Here is a 22,036-nt window from a genome sequence, read left to right as displayed (position 1 = left end):
CAGTAATAAAATAAACAAAACTATCAGCCATTTAAACAACCATCTTAGGAGAAAGCTTTCAACGTAATGTCTAAATTTATTCCTCGTGTAATTTATTACGCATCGTAATCGAGTCTGTGATAACACCCTTTCAATATCCCTTTTTTGAAACTTATCTATTTAATTCATCTCAATACTCTTTCACGGGAACCCTGACCGCATTCAAGGAAAGATACACATTACACATGACGAAGGACCGAAGATTCGGGTTAAATTTAGCAGAAGACATTTATTTATTCCACGATACCCATGATTATAATCTCTTTGGGTATGATGAATTACTGATATGTAACGACAATGTAATGAATTGGAAAATGTGAACGATTATGATCGGGGTAGATAGTCACTTGCGATTTGTGATATTGCGATTCGATTACTTTATTATTACAGGGAATGTTTTTAATATGAATAATAACTAATGTTTAAAGCATATATATTTTAATATGACGATGAAATATAATCAAACCGTTTATAATAAAGCAGAACAGAAAACAGAGGAAAAAAGAGCCGGATAAGTCACAAAAAATTATGTTTGATGATGCAATTAAAGCAAAATGTACAATGACATGTGGTTTCCATTACGCTAGGTGTACTACATTATCAATCTCCATAACAGTTGAAACCATTAAACATCCCCATACTTTACTGTAGAATCAACTGGCGTTTTATTTCACAATGGGCGTATATTGTGTTTTTTATCCCATTATTTCATTTATTGGTTTGTATTGCTTATTTGCGTTCGTGTCGCGTGTGCTCTAACTATAAATCACTCGCAATAAATCAAGCAGTTTACGTTTATATTGTTTTGATATCGATATTATTGGATTTAGTGGTTAAGCTTTATGCACATTTAAACATAACTCATGTCTATTTTTAAATGAATAAAGTTGTTATTTCGTTTCGTACGAAAGGGTACATTTTGAACATTTTAAATTAATTTTCTTTATAAACGATGTTATTAAAACAATGAAAATGTTTTTCAAGCATTTTGACGCATGACTCATTCATAAATACGATAAACATATCAAAATACATACTACTATTTACAAATAAATTCATATTATTGAATGCAATTATATTACGTATATACAAATCTTCATCTTCATATCATAGACTAGGTTTTGCCCGCAGCTTCGCACTCGTTAATTTCGGAGTAGTTTAATAGATGTTATTATACACATAAACCTTCCTCTTGAATCACTATGTATTAAAATTAAACATCAAAATTCGTTGCGTAGTTTTAAAAATTATAAAATTGATTTAAAAATTGTTAGGTAGAGGTAGTATTTATCACGAACCCTAAATAAAGAAGTATTTCATTTAGGCCTATCCGGCAGACATCGCTAATAGTGCTTTACGCAAAATTACGTGAATGGATATAATATAAAATCTGTTACTATTTAATTATTGTGATTTAAGGACGATAGCATAATATGAAAGTAATAAAATACTACAAGAAGGTATGCGAAATATATGTGTTTATTTAAATATTAGTCGTTAAGTTTCACATATTGATCTATATTTTTAATTACCATATTAAAAAAACCTTCGGGTTGTTATGTATTTAAAACGAATAATACTTGAAATCTTGAAATATGCCGGTGTTTTTGTTCTTTTGTTTTCATTTTATTTTATTTTTTTATTTATATTTTATTTCTTTACAGGTTTGAAATGTATGGGTGTTAAAACATTAGTGTTAGTGTGGTGATTATGTTTATTAGTGTACGGACTATGGGGGCGTTTTCCCTTACCGTTCGTTGGTTAGCTGTAGTGCTCATCGGTGCGGAATGGCAGGTTCATTCCCAGCTCATTCAACCGAATTCTGAAGTGGACAGTTCTTATAACTTTTATTATGAACAACCGTGTTGTACGGGACCGGTGACTAAGAGCAAATATCACGTGAGGCATAGAAGAGGTGAGTCATTGGTTTTTGTTGGTAATTTAGTATAGTTACACTTAAATTTCGATACAAAATCTCAAAAATGTTGAGTCATTTACCTTTCCGATTTCTTACAAAAAATCTACGTGAGTTTGACTGTTTTAAACACAATGATATCTGAAATAAGAAGAAAAATATTTGCTAAATATTTATAGAAAAAATGCGTGCTCTTAATATTTATCAGTCATGAATTTTTCGTCGTAAAAAATTCTCAGAATATCATAGTGTATCTTTCGAAGTATCTTCGCAAATCATAATTCACGATACAACACACTACATACACAATAGTATGCTTGTGTGCCGTTACATAAATGTGTGCGTGTACGTAACTTTACACTTACTCTACATTCAAACAAATTCAAGGGTACCTCATGAAAAGAGACGGAAGTATAATTTTTGTTTGCGTGCGATGAGACAAAATAATTCTTTTGTTTCATTGCCCTCTCTGAGAATTCTGGGAGATTTTAATACAGTTCAACGTATTGGTGAAGTAGATATACTTTAACAATAAGCATCGAGAAATAAAAGAAAAAATATGTTATGTATTTTCTTGCTGTACATTTCTTAATAAAAAATACACCACTAAGAGAGAGCAATATTTTCATACTGTACACGAATACGAGAACTGTTATAATATTATTTTATTTAACTGTAAACATATATAAATATACATTATTTAGATATCTGTATATTCAACTAATCTTCATCTAAACTATTATGGCCATATAAACCGCAATATTAATACGCAATTTACCGCCTTCATTAAACTATACCCAGAAACAGTTTACTGAGAGCATAATAAATGTGCTAACTTGAATAATTATACCTTGTCAAGTGTTCTGAAAATACGATAATAATACATTTCAAAATCTAATACATACAAAGCGGAAAGCAAACTGCATCTGTCCAGTATTGTGTAATCATATTCAACCAAATAAATGCAAAAAAATAACCCAAATAAATCCGCGTCCAATTATTTTAAATACACTCGTATTTATTTGTAAAATAAATTGCGATCCCTCGAATTGTTATAGAAGAAAAGCTGTGAATACGGGGGCGCTCAGCTCAGCTCGTAGAACGTCATCAAAAGTGTCAATCACGGAGGTTTCCGAATAGCAAAACCGATTATCGGGCATATTAAGTCAGTTATTGTTATCGACAGGGCGCTCCGTCCAACCAACCGTGAAGTAGATTAGGGACATCATATTATGCCGTACTTTTGGCGTCAGCTGCACGCATCGCATGCACGCTTAGCGCTGGCGAGGTTTTTTGCAGAACTTCTTATTAAATTTTACTCCGAAATGCTTAAATTTTTTAATAATATTTGGGGGAAGCGTTTCCTCAACAAAGCGATTTTGTGCACGAATATGTATTGTTATATAAAATAAAGCTTCATGTACATATAAGTCTATTAAAACCGAATATTACTATAAGTATACTATAAAAAACAACAATTTCTAGACTTTCTCATCGTTACTACTGTTCATTACTTTTTATAATTTGTAATAAATATTGCAACATTAAATATTTATTCATTCTCTAATGAACCCTTTAATATAATTAAGACGAGAAAACGCTTCTAGAGTACTAGAAAGACTATTAAAAGGTATCAAAGATTTATGTTACAAGTAAAATAATGGTTCAAGTCTATCATTAGCAAGGGAAATGTTTTAGTAAAGTTGTTCCTGCGAACGTACATTAGCCACTAGCTGAATAGCGTTTAATGAAAGGGATGCCTCATACATTAACCACCATGCACTTTTGCTGACCAAACGTATGTTATAGCGGTCTCTCTAATAGCAACCTATTGGCAGTAATGTACTTCAGAGCGAACATTTCAGTTCAAAAATCGAACATTCAACATAAATAATACGCTATAAAACTTCGCTGAGTAATTGCCTTTTCAAATTCTAAGTAGTTAAATACATGCACGCGTCGCATTGAAGGCGAATGTCCACACTAGTTGTGAGTAAACAAAAAGTGCATAGAAACTTTAAAAGAAAGAACGCACTCAGCCGGGCGGTTGAAGAGGATAAAAAAGGAACTCACAATGCACGAGGACTACATAGCGTCCGGCGTAGTCAAAACTTGGAACGATTCGTTTTGACCGATGACCACCTTAAAAAAAACTCAATAAATTTATGCACAGATTTAATTATAACTGAGAACGTGCTCATATTTACGTATTTATAACGTCCTTTCTTGTTCCAGTATCATATAAACCGGTTCTGGTTATTCGCTACAACTCCGCGTGGGTAGAGCTAACAAACGCTGCTCAAATATAAATACATTAAAACTCGCTACATGACATGAGGATTTAATACACGTTCATTTCAATTTTAGTTCTAATTGTAACATGAACAAACATGACAGAACGTCCCAGAGGGAATGACATTACTTATTTTAGATATTGGGAACACAAAACATTTCGTTCGAAATTTGGTCACGTTTACAAGAGGCGAAGGGTGTCCCATATCGTATCTGGAAGCATTGCGATTGTCCATTGTATTCTCACGAGACAAAGGGTTGAGGACACGAAGGAAGCTTACCTTCGTCAAACCGCTTTTGGTACAAACGATCAGGTATTTGTAAGTGATCAGTACTTTCTCTCGAATGGACTTTTGTTATTGAAAACACAAAGTCATTGGTTGCTGAGTCGTATGAATAAAAACGGTTTTTTTATATAATGGGAGATCGGGACAGTTCCTTGTTTTAAGACTCGATGTTCGTATTATTTCAATACATAGAAACTTTTATATTTATTCACATTCACCTCTAGCATATAAAAAGTAGTTTTATTTCAGCCGCATTAAGACCATATTTAAGTAATTCAAGCAAAATTTGGCTCATTGGTGAGAATCTCGGACTTAAAAATCGATAAGTCGGGGTTCGAGACCGGGTGAGCGTGCAGGAAATGATTTGATTTTTCAATTTATCTGCACATGTGGATAACATCACCACTGCTTAAAACGGTGAAGGAAAACATCGTGAGGAAACCGGCATGTCCAAAAATCAAAAGTTCGATGACATGTGACATCTGCCAACCCGCACTTGGCCAGTGGATTATGGCTTCAACCCTTATAGGCCTACGCCTACGCCTGTGTCCCAGCTGTGGGAACATGTATGGGCTGATGATGATATTGACGCAAATCCATTAGATAAGTATCCATGATGCTGAAGGTCTGTAACCACTGTAGCATAGATGCCAATATTTACTAGTATATTCACACAATATAAAATAAATGTATCTATATTCGATGGAATGTCTATCAAATAAATTAAATTTGTCAAATCAAATATTAGACACGCGGGACATTATTTTCGAATTGCGTAAATGCACAAATGCTCGATAACTCGCAACTCAATTCGATTCATTAAACCAGTGAAACAATCACACGCCGCAAGCAAAATTACGACAAATAAGTCCGGTTCATACGAATTATCTTCGCAAATTAATTAATATAATTATTTTGATTTAACATACGCAAACATAAGTGCGTTATTGAATCACAATTTATCTCATTACATGAATGTTTAATCTGTTTATGAATAACAAGCTTTTTAAAGCTAAATTACAATCATTGAAATTCGTTAATATATGTTGATATGATTAACGTTGTGTTACTGATAAATATATTGCCGTGAGTTTACTGTAAAAGCTATAGAAGAACATTTTTATTTTTGGGCGTAAAGAATAAGACAGGCCACAGAAAAAAGGATTGTTATTTTCCTGATACTAATTGAGAGTGCGTTAGCGCATTTCTTTATAATACAATACTACTGTTACTTTGGTATTATTAGGTTATTTTACTATGATTATTATTACAATAATGGCAATGGCAATACATTTTTGTTATTTAGCTTTAAATGCCTAACTCACAATATTATAAGATCTTTTAACTATTATCTAAAACAACTCCTGTTCTTCGTCTGTCATAATTCAATCATTGATTAACCTAAAACGAGATTATTCCTTGTTGATTTCTTATATGGAATAGTTTAGAAAATAAAGGAGAACCATAAGAAATATAAGTAATAAAACAAAAAATAATTGACGCCTTAACCCTCAACCTCGTTGGCTTCGCAAGCCACTCGTATTAATAGCCTACGTCTATTCAAGTAGCGGGAAAAAATACCCTTTAAAATTAGTACAGCTGTCCAAGAAAGTGCATACTATTTTAGTAGTCTTTCAAATTAAAAACCCCTTACAATACAATATACACAAAAGAAAGATTACACAATTATATCACAGCAATATTAAATTCGTTAACAGTTTAAAACACCAAATTAAATTCTATCCATACTTCCCTCTTCGGAGCCATAAGCCCGACCACATTAACTTCATAACGCAGCTTCTTTGTTCGCTTTAAAACAATTGTGGTAGCAAAGAGGTTCAAATTCCGACTGTAAAATACTCATCACAGTTCTGACGTCTTGGACGATAGCTAAAAGGCTTCAAAATTCTTGCTATTCCAGTCTTTGTGCAGATCTGAACAAGAATTGAATAAGCTACTTGTTTAACCTCAGTGCAGATTGCTTTCTACATTGCTTATTGCATTTAGTCGAAATCTTAGTTGTTATGAATATGTTCACCACGACATCTTTTGCGTTTTTTGTACTACTTACTATTCTAAATATATTTAATTATGAGCTTTATTAACAAATTAGCTTAAATGTTTTATATTGATAACACAAATAAAATCATCAATCGAATTATATCGTTAGTGTAATTTTTTAGCACAATAAAACAATATCGTAGATTTAAACAACCATAATATAAACACAGCTTTACCTATGTCGGTCAGCTTATATAAGTAAACTATTACACGTAACTTCGAAATTCCTTTTAATAGAAACTTAAGTTGTGTTAGGAACGTAAAAATGTTAATAGACCCGTATCAAATGTCTTAAATTTCCATATAGGTGAGTTAAAGTAGACCGTTTCGTTTTAATTCAAGCTGAATGTCTTACTGAAAGCGGACAATGTATTTTACATTTTACACAACGCTCCTGTAGTAGCATTTGCATTGTTAATTCTATTTCACTTTAAAAACCGCGCTGCTTTTGAGGGACTAGTAAATAAAATTATTTTAAAATTTAGATTCTACAAAGATGTACGTTTTATCACAGACATACCTATTCGCTCCAACACTTAATGTCCTTAATTGAAATGCATACGGTTCTAATTTTATGCTAAATATAAGAAATGTGTCAGGATAGTTAGTGCTTTATGAAGAGGAGCATTATGATTATTTGGCTTAATTTTTTTAATAATGTGTTAGTATTCAAAAGGAGATGGTCGATCGACCTTTGTAAATTTAGAGCGCCTACTAGAATGTTTATAATATTTCCTTACCGATATTGTGAGAATAACACAAAATAACTGGCAGTTTCCTTCGGTTTGTTGTTGGAGGAATTTGCATTTAAAATCAGAAGCGCGGGTCCGATTCCGCCGGGAACTCAAACGAAATACTTCATTTTGGCAAGGCTTGGCTTGGCTTTCCCAGTGACCACTTATTTATTACACAAAGAATTATATCAATACTTAGTACATAATCGAATTTATAGTTTTTATTCTTATGTCGTGCTTTTATTTAAGTGAATTACATTATCTGGACCATTTTTTCGCATAATATTTTAAGTTCTGAACATCAATTATTGATCACATAATAAATCTCAAACAAATGTAATCAAACTGCATACCTACAGAACCTCATTTATACACAGTAAGCAGTAATCGTAGTATGATTTTAACATAATTATTCATTTAATATATATAACGTCTTCAACTCTCGAACGACACTGCAGCGAATGTACCAACATTCTCCGTTATACCAAAAATCGATCGATCGATAATCATTTGCACCGGCACGTCACAATACATCGAACAGAAATCCAAACCCTTCAATATTCACACATCGGGACAAAGCACGCGGTCGATCAATACAGTCTATTCGAATGCAATCCACACGTCAAAGGTAATTCGATACCCGCTCTGGATCGCGCTTTTTGTTTTGCCACTTATACGCCTTTAGTTTATTTTCGTAACCCAACACGGCGACGGTCGCGTTACTATTGACACTTGCGACCAAAACATTAACGATGATTTTCTTTCAATATTTTTTATCGGAACCGACACCGGGAGCTACCACACAATTAGAGAGGAACCTCAATACAAACTTTAAGAATCTGGCGCTTAATTTATCACAATGTATTCTAACGTATGTGCATTTACAAAAGTTTATCGTTCTATAAAATGTGTAAGTAGGTTATAGAGTAATTTGAAGAAATTAACTACATTTTACCAATATATTGTACCATGTAATATTTATACATTAATACAACACTCAAATAGACAACTAATATTAAAGCACTCCTAAATTGATTCAGTTTTAAATATATATTTAAATGTAAAGCTTCAGCAGTAGCAGCTTTACTTTCTTATTGTTTACATAAATATTAATTTTAATAAATAAAGCTTTTCGTGAAAGAAAATTGACTGAATCAAACATTCACAAAGTTCATACTCTAATTATCGGTTCACGTCAATAGATATTTCATAAACTTTCGATTAAATTGAAAAAAAATCTCATGGAAATACCTTAATAAGTAATAAATAATTTCGTTACTACAAGAACTAATTTTGTTTAACGCTTTTAATATTGAAAGATTAATAATAAAAAGACCTTTTCAAAGCGCTTGACTTATCTACAATTATTAAAAATTTAACTTCTCATAAATTAAAGAATATTGCCGCTATAAAACAAACCTTCGGATTACCGATTTAAATACGTCGATAGCAAAGCAGGGTATTATAAATTAATGATCACCGTTTCCCTAATGACATTGCAAAAGGAAAGTTAACAGTTTTTCGTATACACGACAATATCGCAAGGTTTTACATCCATTATTGGAGCCAACTCATGAACATTGGCAATATCATGGAATTTGATAGTACAATAAGCCAAAATAATTCAAGACGCTTTGTCTCGAAATTAATTATGGACTGCCTTTACCAGGTGCGCCTTGAGGCTCATAATGTTCGCGATCCTTGTCATATCTTAATTATTTTAATAAAAGTTTACAAATTGCGACTAAACGCTACTCTCCAATCATCAGTTTCATCTTTGTGAAGTAATTAAGGTAACAATTTTAAATAACATTCAAGTATTTGAAACACAAATTAAAGCTGCTTTCTAAGAATATTTGTTATGGAAATTGTTATGAATTTATCGATTTGTTTTTCTATATAAAAAACATGTTTTGAATATTCTCTGTCGCTACATTGTTTTTTTATGACGTTCTTAAAGATTCCGTTAATCATTTTACTAATACTTAATAAAACTTCTTTAATTTTCTTTCAAAAGTCATGTTTACAAACTTTCCTTTATAGAATTATACAAAAGAAAAATATTATAATTTATATACCACAGATATCATACTTAGCATATAAGACTTTACAAGTGTATGTGTTAATAAAGTTGTTTTTTATTCATTTCATTGAATATCCATTGCAAATACCAAGTAATATTGTTTTGTGACAATTGTATTCAATAATATCGAAATTGAACAGAAAAATTCATTAAATTAGCCATGTCCCCCGGCAAATAGGTAACGACTTCACCCGCCGTTGCTCCTAAATTATATTACTTTATTGTTATTTTTTTTACTCTGTTCCCTCGAATAACGTAATTGGCTTGGGATCACGATACTATAACTATAAACTGCGTTAACGTTATTGGTTTGCCTTTGTAAAGTTCATTTCTCATTGTATAGCTTTATTTCCCTTTACTATTGTGTAATGTGTCAATTTTTCATTAGCATTTGGTAATCGAATAATCGAGCTGTTCTTTGTGTATAAAATGAGTGGGGTTTGTGCGTACAAATATTTTGTTATAGCAAACATTTTTTTCCCATTGTATGTATTATGAAGTTATTGTATGTGGTGCATATAATTATAATAGTACTTTAGCTTTCCGCCGCCGGCTTCGCTCGCATGGAATTTTGTATTTCAGCAATTTGCAAAGAAGAGATTATGAATTGTTGAATGATACGTTGATCTCGTCAGCTACTTATTTATTGTATAGTTTAGCATAGTATTTAGAAACATCAATTTTATATTTAAAGTCGTATCTAGTGAAACCAGACAATAAGACAAACAAAAAAAACACTATCAATCAATCATCAGTAAAGAAATATATTTAATGTACAGAAGTTACAATACAGGTGTGAAAAGTATGAATAAATACTTATTTTTTGTAAAATACGTATGATTAAGATTGGAAAATGTTTCAAAAATACTAGCTAGTCGCATTTTATCTATCTAAAAGTCTACATGAATAAAAAAGTAATAAAATATAAATATAGTAGGCAACACAATATACTTATTTAAAGTCAAGTCTTTTGCATATAAAGCCATTGGCTTCAATCGTGTAAAATACTTGACATAAACAACAACATACAACCTCATATTAAATCATTTCTTTGATCCCATTGATTCGTGCTTTCAGCACGCTAAGTCTTGTGACACATAGCGCTACCTATTTATACGTCTCAAATTCGGTCATACATAAGCGTGATTCACATGTCATCTAATACGTTTCGGATGAAAGGTTCTCAATTAACCAATCCGATATAGACTAGATGTCTGCTTTGGACGGCGATTGCACGAGTAGGCACTACACTGAAACGTGCGAACGTACCAACCAATCGAGTACCCTTAACACCACTCGATATTCGAATCGCAATTGATATCGATTATCAAAGACAGAATAGATTCAGAAACAATCATTTCCTTTATCTTATTATTGATATTGTATACAGAGCGTCTGTGTGACCATTGTTTATACTAAAATGTTGATTCAATCCTGGGCCTCTAATGTATATTTGTAATATGTTATATAAATAGTTTTAATCATAGTTCATACTTTATATATAATTATATATTTAAATAATTTGAGATTTTTCCTATATTTGATAATAGAAATGTGTACCTAGCTTTCTACTGGTGAAAGAATGTTTGAATAGTACTGTATATATACTAGTAGTTTAAAACAAAGCCTCCCTCTTTTAATTTTATTATAGAATATAGAGTTACATATATTCTATTATTCTAGCTTTCTGCTCTCATATTTTGGAAACGTACGTCTTTATTCCCTCTCAACAAACATATCTAAAACAACCAATATTTGGTTCATTAGCACTAGATAGGAACACAGACACGAACTTCCAACAGAATTAGTACAAACAGGCAATGCAAAACTCATACAATAAACACTTGTTTACGTTGCCAACGTGTAGTGGTTAGACAGCAGATTGTTTAGATAATCGTGTGACATCCAATTGGCTTGAACATCGAATTAACACGATCACAGCTGACAGATCTACAAGCTATTTGCGACCTTTCATTTATAGCGCGTTTACTTGTATCGTCTCTTTTATTGGTGTGCCGTTTTCCTGGATTTACGTTGTCTTTTGTAACGTAATTTTCATTTTATAGATGTAAAAGGAATCTAAAAAAGATGAACTAAAAGTTCTATTCTTAAAAATAGAACGTAATAAAACCTTTTTTAGTTTAACCTTTACTTTTTTTGTCTGATTTCACCAAAAAGTGGGTTTTTTAACAAGTTTTCTTATCCTAATTCTATTTATATCAATCAAATAATGTCAACGTTATTGTTACATAAGATTTTCTTCTCGAACGTTCAGACACCAAAAGCTTTAGAATATCGCGTGATATCTTATAATTCATTACAAAAAAAATAACATTTGTTTATTTTAAATGAAAAACAAAATGTGTCGACAACATGGAGAAGGAGAGCCACGTAAATTTGCATGTTTCTGATTCGCTTTACTTCCCATACAACTGGTGACATGGTAATAACCATAAATAAGCGCCGGCTTCCTTAAACGTTTCTTTATCATTAAGAAGGTGTCATATATAAATCTTAATTATTATGGCTTTCTACCAACCAGCTACATTTGTATACGACTATTACGTGTTACTTCATTAATGTATAAGTGTAACCTAATACATGAGGTTTAATGCAAATTTTGTAACAGATGAAATAAAGCAGTTTGAACAATTTTATAGGGGATGTAATCGTTCAATATGCACCGGCCATTATTCCGTAACTATTATTTAGATAACAAAAAACTTTAACCCATATCGAATGTACTTAACCTAATGAGTGAAATGGCAATTATAACATTATAAAATAAAACGAAAAAGTCCAAAAATTGTATATTAAACACTCCCACACAGTTTATTTCTTAGTAGGTACAATTTTTTTTAATCAAGGCGTGTGTTTTATATATTGAATTATTTATTTATTATCCAGATGTTCGAGGTGACATCCTCGTTGCGCAATACAATATCGTTCCCTATTTACAGTATGTAAATGATTTTTGATGTATTAATTACTCCGCAAATTTTGAGGAAAATTCCATGTATAAATGTTTTTTTTTTGACAAAAACGTAGCCATATATCATTATATACAACATATTTTAGTTTTAAACAATCAACACCTAAATACCAATAGTAAAACCATGTAAGATATTTATTGTACAAGGTTATTAACAAGTAGGTACTAACAAATGAAACCTTTTAAGTATAATTCTCAACTAATGTTAATGTAATTGGATGATCAATTTGTTCTGCTGAATTATTGCAAACACAAAAGAATATACCTAACATCTACTAATCGCTTTTAATCCACTTTTATCAAGGTTTTCTTTTAATTCCTCTTAAACATCTAAATGTAAATACAATTTCTTAATTCCGTCCGTTTTCATTAATGAAAATGAAAAATGTGGCTCAAACGCTGCGGTCAATTACGAGGTTTAGAAATATCGCGAGTATTATTCTTGGTATTTCAAAACGAAGGGTTCTCAATCCTTTAAACCGCTAGAAGCAACTTAAGATTCCACCGCATTATAAAACGGCAAAATCTGTATTTTTTATTGCAAGCGGATTGGCACCCCGCTATCTCTGAATTTTTTAGCTATTCCGCTAATAACCCAATCCTCCTTTTTAACTCTCGGACTTGCGGGAAGTCGGCATTCACTGTTAACAGTTTCATGATTAATGACTGAAAACTCTTTGATGGGTTTTTAATTAGAGCTAAAACAGGGGTGTAATACTCGGCGCGGGTGGCCGGTAGAAGGCTTTCGCGGCCGCTTTATTTCATACAGGGGTGCGACTTCGAAATTTGCAAGGCTAATAAATTGCGGAATACCTAGGCTTCATTGTCGAGACCGCTGTACCAGCAAAATACAGTGGATTACTTCGAAGTACTGAATCTTTACATTCCAAATTTACATAAACGTCTTTTAAAGTAAACGGAGTTTTGCCTTTGTATGCTTTTATAAGATCGTTTACTTATCCGTAACGCAGGAATAGAATTTCCAATTTTGAATTACAGAAATTCTCTCCGCCTCTGGGCCGCTTCAGATTATTCCTATTCTTCAGTGAAAATGGCGATTAATATTCAATATGAACAGCCTATTTGAATGATTGTTTCTGTAGGGTAGCTGTGCAGATCGAGATCGGCTTTATGTTTGTCGGGCCTTTTCAATTCGAGAAATAAACGTTTAATTTGTTATAAAATATTAACCTTCAGCTTTAGATTAATATTGGTCGTTCTACTTTCATTAATGATAATGAAATGGTGCCTAAAGGTGATTGAATTGCTTTTCCGCATTTATATCCGAACTTAAAAACAAATGAAGCAATTCTTAAAATTTTAAAGATATTAATTATTTTCCTCTCAATAACGTTATTAAACTCGAGAAGGAAAGTAAAGAACGTAAAACAAACAAGGCCCTTCAACCGCTTGTTGCCGTTTTTACAAAGTCACGAAATTCAGCGGGGTTGCCATCCGAAAATATTCCTATTACCTCGAACGTTGGCATGCCGAAAACAATGACTTGCGTGAAAGTAGCTAAGCAGGCACTTCGCGCAATTAGAAGAAACAAAATATTTTTATGCTGCCAGGGTTGCGCCGCATTTAGTCTTAACCGCCCCTTCGTCATCAGCACTACAATTATTGTCACTATTAAATTCTACTCCAATTAACTTTTTAAAAAATTAACAGAATAATAATCAAGACTTTACACATTTTTTATGAATATAAAGAGGACATAGCAGTTTTATGTTTTCGTCCATATCGAACGAAATGTTTACTATAATGTTTTTAGATTCATATGTGAATGGGTGAGTTAAAATTATTTATGGCCAATTAAATTACAAGATAAAGATGTTATTCACACTTACTAAAACTAACCCCAATATTTACCTTGCAACTATTAACAAAACTCCGTAACAGTGTAAAATCTTGTGTGGTACCGCGGCGAGTCTCAGATGTTCTGAACTGGTCGTTATGTACGATGGTTATTTGAACAAAGTTATAATTTCCTAGTAATCCGTCTGTGATGTATTGTTATAAGTACCTACCGAAATATTTATGTTTCAACTTTTTCAATATTGCACAAATGATGATAGAGGAAATGAATTATAAGGAGAACGTGGTTCTTTTATTAAGGATTAAACAGCTCAGCACACAAATTGAAGATATTAGCATTTATCAAATACTTATTTTAGCGTTTATAAACGTTAAATTGTTAAATTGTATTTCCGCATACTAAAAAACACGAAAAATAAAGAATTTATCGTTATAATACAAGAATCGTGTCTTTTATTACCCACGATTAATTTCCTTCACCTTTCTATTAGAGACATTCCTTCCTCATGACTTGCTAGTCACATATATTAATGGATCGTTTCATACCAATAGTTCCATATATAAATGAAAATGCTGATGCAAGGACATAGGAAGTTCGCCCTCCCTCGAATATGTGCTATGTTTGATACCTCTCATTAACTTAATTGTGGGCTCAAGGTTTACCTAATTAATATAAATGAAAGCATTTTAAGGGACTATTATATTGATCAAACAAGAATAGGGGTAATATAAATAAATATAATCTATATTATATATAATCTATATATCAGGCGCACCGACTAAAACCTTAAATATAATTTATAATAGTCTTCAGGTTTTAGTTCGTTAAATGGTGTGAAGAAAAAATTCCTTTTGAACATTGTTTTTTGAAAAAATCAGCACAAAAAGTTAAAAGCGTTACGCAGACAGTTAAATAATTAATCGACGGTAACGTTACTCAGTATTCTAGATTGTAAATTTTAAGCGTTATACAATATTCAAAACCACAACACTACTTCAAAACACTTAACGTTTGCTAACAAGTAAAACGCAAACAACAAACAAAACGGCTCATAATTCCGGTACTGAGTGTCACTGAAGAATAACACAACAGCAATTAAACTCACATTAACATATAAAATATGTATCGGCGTTGCAACAATTTGCCTAAGCTGGGAAAATGTTTTCCTTTGCGAAACTAACACAACAATTTCTCGGTGTCCGTTCAGTAAGTTTAGGTTCAAACAATAGTTAGCGTAGCAACAAAGAAAGTTCGGGAACTGCGGCCGGACCGTATGTGAACCGACTTATAGCTCTGTCTGTTTGTTTTATGTTCCGGACGGTTCCTATTCTATTTTCGTTATTTAATTATTTCTGTTTACACACCTATGTGGCACGTACGTTTGAAATAGTTTGTTAATTATTTTAGGTAGTCTACTGTTGGATTAGAAGTGCCTATTCACTTATAAGATAACAATTACAAGTATTTTTACATTGCATTACTAGATAGATATTAAAGTCATATGTACAATATTCATAATATAACTACAGCTCTTCATGTTTTTCCTTATGCCATATTTTCTAAATGAACACTGTAAATTGTCGTTGAAATTCAACTCGAGAACATTCTATCGATTACACAGTTTGCAAACATGTAATTCGAAAGGTAGAAAATTTCCTTCCACGCACCGAGTGATTTATCTGTGGGTATGAGGCGTGAAGCAAATGAACTGCTCGCATTCCGAGATATACGACTGAATCGCACCGTAACTACACCACTGTGATGGTGGTTCTATATCACGGGAACACAAGACGGTAATAAGATTAGCCACTAAGTGTTAAGATCTTCGTTTGTTTTAATGTTTGTAGGACTTTAATTAGTACAGCAAATTACATTTAGTATACGTTGAGTTTGAAATGTATAAACATTTTATTCAAAAGATAGTAGGTGCAGTTAGTTAAAATCATTGGAATGATAACTAAATTTCAGGATGTATGTATTGTTTATATAATTATAAGTTTTACTGATAGAATTTTTAGACGAAAATTGGCATAATACAGAAATTTGGATATTACGAAAAACAATGTCTTGTTGAAATAATATAATGTATAATATAATGAATAAATCGCGTTTAAAATCCGTTGAAAAGTTTTTTAATTTCTAAATGTCTTGTTGAATTATAAATGTATTTTTGTTTCAAAATGTTAAGTACTAACCAGTTCCAAATCCGATGCCATGACTAGATTTAAACTCACAGCATGCGCCAACAAATCAAATGCATTTGCGCAAATTGAAACTTCTCGAAATTCTGGAATGTGAAGCCAGCCAATTCTTGTGGTTTACAAGTTATAGTCGAATCTCGGCTGTCATCGCCGACCAACGATTAGTCAAGCTGCTAAGTGCTACACTCGTTTTTTTCCAACTAGCAGTCGGGAGCAGTAATTTATGCGACTTACAGTTACGAAATTTGCAATCGGCGAGAATCCCAGGGTAAAACCGAAGGTTTATTTATGGGTACCGAGTTAACTCTAGAAACTTTTACGGTGCAGTTGTAGCTAACCTTTTTTGCTTTAGTGCTTTCCTTCCTAAAATAAATTCCTATCTCTTTGTTACGTGTCTATGTTTTGCTGATTTACGTGCCTTTTAAATCGTTAAAACAATGCATTGATTAATTTCGCACATTTCGCTTTATTCAAAGCACTTTTTATGTACAATTGCTGCCAATTAAAATATGAGACTTTTTAAAGTAAGAAGTGAAACTCTGTTTAAGTTAACGTTGTGTTTCGTAGCTAACAGAATAAACGAGTCAAACAGTACCTGAACTAGAAAACTTCCAATTCAGTTAACGCGTACATGACTTGAGTAAACATCTTAAACTATCCTCGCTTACACAAACTTAATATAAAAAGTCAACAACGCTTGAGGTGACAACGGAGCACAAAACGTATGAAGAAAATAAATTGCCAGTGCGGAGTATCCTACTGTCCCTTGTTGTTGTTTGTTTTGTATATTGACAGGCAATCTGTATCTCTAAAGAGTGTACAAACATGAAGAGTGGACGAAGCAGTGATTGCGAGGGAGCTAGTCAAACTTACCTTTGCTTGTGATTAGCTCCCTACTTTTTATATAGAAATCCGAAACAAGGTCACTTTAATTAAAGCTAACTTTGTATCTAACACGAATTTGATTAAAGTCTAGCGTTTAGTTTTTTTATAGAAAATGATGATAATTTACTCAGAATAATTATTACATAAATTGTGTTAAGATTAAAGACTGTACATGTATTTAATGATGCTCATATTATAATTACATATTATTTGCAGTGAATATTTGTGTAATTAATAACCTGTTTTTATATCAGATTCCGTATAGTAATTAAGTTTTTAATTGAATTTCTTACAATAAGATAAATTATTTTTATGTTGCCTACGCTGTCTCCCGCTAAACCCGACAGGAAAATACATTGTATGAATAAATTCTGGTTATGTTATAATAATTTTATTTATTATGGTAATTTCATAAATAATTTAACATAAATAGTAGGCTATAGAGCCTTGAAAATTTTTATGATAAAATAATTGAATATGTCAGATCTTTTTTGTGAATGGTTTGGCGGACTTATATAGGCAGATCTATATTATGTAGTGTATGTATTCCACAGATGAAAGTGTTCTACTGTTAATAGATTTAAATTGGCTCTATTAAAATTGCCAATATATCGTTTAATTGATGATTTATGTTTCTAGTATTTATGTTTAAATAATATGTTCAGGATGGTGAAATTTCACTTCAGTGTTACCATATAATATGACTGTAAATTTGTATATGAACAGCATTTTAAGAATAAAAAAAATTGTATTGGATAAAGGATTATTCAAATCCGAAGGTTAAAGTCAATGTAGGGTTGACTGTCGTTACTCATCCCCGCCCTTTGATTTACAACCAACCTCTCTTTGAGGCATTCGACAAAGATCCTCCAATAATCGAGTACCTATCGATACATTAATGCATATTTGTTGAACTTTTCTTTTGTATTTTTCATACTTCCATGTAAATCAATGATTCAATGTACGATTTTTGGGTAACTTGTTTTATTTTATAAATGCACGAAGATCTACGCTTGACAAATATAATTATAAAAAATTTTATTTTATTTTAGTATTTTAACGAACAACAGCTTTAAATGATGCAAGCTTAGCATATTTACACAACTCTCCAAAAATAAGCTCTCCAATAATAATTATTATAACTTTTTTATCGAATATTAAGTACTCCAAGAATTTAATCTAATATTGAACTATTGCGAATGTAACAATGTTTTTACAAGAGCGCCCCATGTTTTTCTAGCCGCGGGCTTCATTTTGTTACAAGTTATTACCATTGTAATACAGTAATTACATACTAAGCTCTCATGTACCCTCATGAAGATTGGAAATCATTTGCTCAATGCAATTTAAAGTATGGGTAATGATAGTTCACATGTTTATCGTCTATAGTCAATATTTTATTGATGTTCCAATCATCTAAATCGTTATTTTGCTATTGAAGATCTTTTAAAATTTTTAAAAAGTAACACGAATAATATGTTCCGTTTTTTACGTGCCAAGGTCAAGAAATATATCACAAGATATTGTTTTTTCATTTTTTAATTAACATATACTTCTTTAACTCTTTCTTAGAAATGAGTCATAATTAGATAAACACTAAACACTCAACAAACATTATATATGTTACCTTACTTTTATATGGCTTTACACCCCCCGCTCTTTCCCCTTAAGTACATGTTTAATGAAAACTATACGCCAGATTAAGAATAACCCTTCATTCATACTCGTACCATAAAAATGGCGGCTTTTACACATATATGTACAAATCTAGTATTCCCCGAATCTCAACAAGTGATACTTGATACATAAAATCCTAAGAGCTTAGATCCTCCCACCTCTCAGGGGCTACAATTAAAACAATAAGTGCTGAGGGAGCGAAGGGTGAATTTACTAAGTGGAAGCAAATGATGTCTCCAGTATTAGTGCTTTGTAGCTACGTAAAATATTCCTTCTAGTTAGTTAAAGAAACGAAACCATGTCATATTATAGAACAGGGATAATTTCGATTGTAAGTGATTAACAACAAAGTAATTACGCTGTCAATTCTCCGAAGAAACCTATTTGATGCTTTGCCTAACTACAAATAATCTAATTATAAGGCTATATGCAAGATCAGTTGTATGATTAATTTACCTTATTACCGTAATGTACCCTTGAATTTAAATGACATATAATTGTTCGTGATTGGTATTGCAGTATTATCAATTATGCTGGCTAATTTAATTAGAGATATTGAAATGCAATTACGGTTTTAAATGTATGTAGCTATTTTGTAAAGAAAAACTAAATAAAAATGGACTAGAAGTTTGTTACTATATTGTAAAGGAAGTCGTCATACTTTAGCTGAAAATGTTCACTCTAATGAGTTTTCTGTTGATGTATAATTTGTCAGTCTAGTCATTGAAGCACGGTCTTTTTTAAAAATGAATATTGAAATAGCAAAAGAAGTATTTACATCAAAGGTGATTTTCCTTCAGGAATAAATTGTGTAAACTAAATATTTTTCATACGACTACAGCGTCACCTTCATGGGCATACATTATTGATCAAGAAATATTATCTTAATCAAGAAATATTACATTAATAAATAAATAACGAAAGATTAACCGACTGTGATAAGTTTAATATTAGTTTTTTTTTTTATTTGAATAGTAGGTGTTAGGTTTGAATAATTAAGGAACATAATTTTAAATAGTCAACAATAATGTATAATTTGATAAAATTTATTTCTTTAAAAATCTTTACGTCATTCTTTCTATCATAACTCTACGTTAAAAATCATAAACCTACATATAAATGGAACCAATTTCGGCGACTAAGCCGGCTGTCACCCCGGTCGGGTTTCACTCCAAGCCCTCGTTAACAGCACATTACACATATGTACCGCTTCTTTTTAAAACAATAGACGCAATGTATGTAAAACGAAGGGGTGTCGCCGTACGATAGTTCATGACGACCCACCGATGTGAAATGAAGCCGTACTCGAGATTTTTTCAAAATGGCTACCTGTCAAATGTCAGATTGACGCAACAATAAAGAAAAACAAGATGGCCGATAGTTTTAAGGGATTTGATATTTGATACTACAGGGTATACGACCATTATTTTAGAATACAATGTATTTCCCAAAATCACAAATTTGAGTTTGATATTTATTTGAAAGTATTAGTTGTATAATTTTTTTGTTTTACAACATTCAGATGTTCAAGCATTTTCACCTTACAAATGTGAAATAAAAAAATAAACTTATAACTTAACACTTATTGTATTAAATTGTGGGTGGTGCTTTAAGCAAATATAAATAAAACCGACGTACAAAAATAACCTTAACAATCTTTTAGGAACCTCTTCTCAGTCTGAAATAGAATGTCGCTTATACGAAAAAGTATTATGGTACCTACACACATGCTTTCTTGAATACTTAAACAGCATTTAAGTTCGCCTTTGATTTTGTCTTCAACGACCTTCATGGTGAAGTAGGATCAAAATGTAACTCACAAGTGACCTTCTTACGTATTGACCTTTGACTTTCGTAAAGGGTTTCTCCGAGTGTAACGTCGAAGCGTGCGTCTAAATCAAAGTGAAGCAGCTCTCAGAATAGCGGGCAGGGCAATATGAAACAGGTCGGGAGCTCTCTAAAGGGCCACGTCTCAGATGTCGCTTAAAGAGGCCATTCGCGAGACCCGGCCACTCCCCCCACTCGACTCGCACATAAGCCTACGCGGTTCGCTTTATTTATTATGTACAATCATTAACGCCACAAACATCATGGCGGAGTTTTTCAATTTTAATTTCCTCTCACCACGGCCGACACTTGACTAACATCCGAATTGACACTCAAGTTTGTAACTCATTCCGCTTCGCTATGGAAAATTGATACCAATCTAGATTTCAATATTTGTTTGGCAAATAGAATTTTCATTTGGTGAAGATTTTCTCTTGAGAACTTTTACAATTTTCACTTCATAATAAAGATAAGCGATCGCAAAATGATCATATATCATTCTCAAATGTTTTGTATTTTTATAATTTATAGGGCGTAGGTGAGTCAGTAAAAAGGTCGTTCATTCGTCTGCTTAATTGTATGGTTTCTTGTCTACACCCCAAAATTACGTGAAAGCATTGTTTGTAGGGCTTCTTAGGCGGGCAAAATGGTGGCCAGTTTTTAATTTGTATCGTAATCCCGTTAGGCAGAATAGATTGACATAATTGCGTTCGAACTAAACCTGAAAGTTTCCGTCATTAAGTGGACAGCGGTCTCGTCTTAGTGACAATAGCTCTAACTATTAATGTGTATTGCCAAAGAGAGGACATAATAGGACCGCGGACACACCGCAACCATCCCACTTGTCCATCTTACCCGGGAAACTCCGCAACTTGAAACTACTGATTCCCTAAATTTATTTCATTAAATTTAATTCTAAACTGGGAAGTCTGGCTGGGAATTCGGTCAGCAAACGAGTTAAAGTTCACAAGTACCTCCGCAAATTAATCTTAAGGGAATTTCGATGTTATCCTCTTCTACAGGCTTCAAGTAGGCACGCTAGGTCTGAAGTTATAAATTAACAAGCCCTTGCTAGTAATTAAACGAGAAGTATATTTAACATCGCTTGTTGAACAAAAATAAAGTTCACCAAAGTTCTCTGAGCTAGATACTTTTCGATTTATACTTTATTTAAAATTTAATTAAAATTTATCCATGCGAATTCGTATGATACTATACGTACGT

General features: G+C 32.2%; 1 protein-coding gene across 2 annotated transcripts in view; it reads left to right on the top strand.

Moving 5' to 3' along the window:
* The window catches only part of LOC119832751 (semaphorin-2A-like), a 511,596-nt gene that overhangs the window by 205,322 nt on the left and 284,238 nt on the right, over positions 1 to 22,036 (top strand). The window contains exon 2 of one of the 2 annotated variants that reach the window (XM_038356483.1): positions 1,704 to 1,954. The exons of the other annotated variant lie outside the window; for it this stretch is intronic. Within the exon in view, the coding sequence (XP_038212411.1) occupies positions 1,750 to 1,954 (205 nt within the window). The 5' untranslated portion in view covers positions 1,704 to 1,749. The remainder of the gene's footprint in view (positions 1 to 1,703; positions 1,955 to 22,036) is intronic. 2 annotated transcript variants of the gene reach the window in all.

The sequence above is a fragment of the Zerene cesonia genome, chromosome 16 (assembly GCF_012273895.1).
Source record: "Zerene cesonia ecotype Mississippi chromosome 16, Zerene_cesonia_1.1, whole genome shotgun sequence".
Lineage (NCBI taxonomy): Eukaryota > Metazoa > Arthropoda > Insecta > Lepidoptera > Pieridae > Zerene > Zerene cesonia.
Note: the sequence above shows the minus strand (reverse complement) of the source record. Positions and strands in the feature narration are given on the sequence as shown.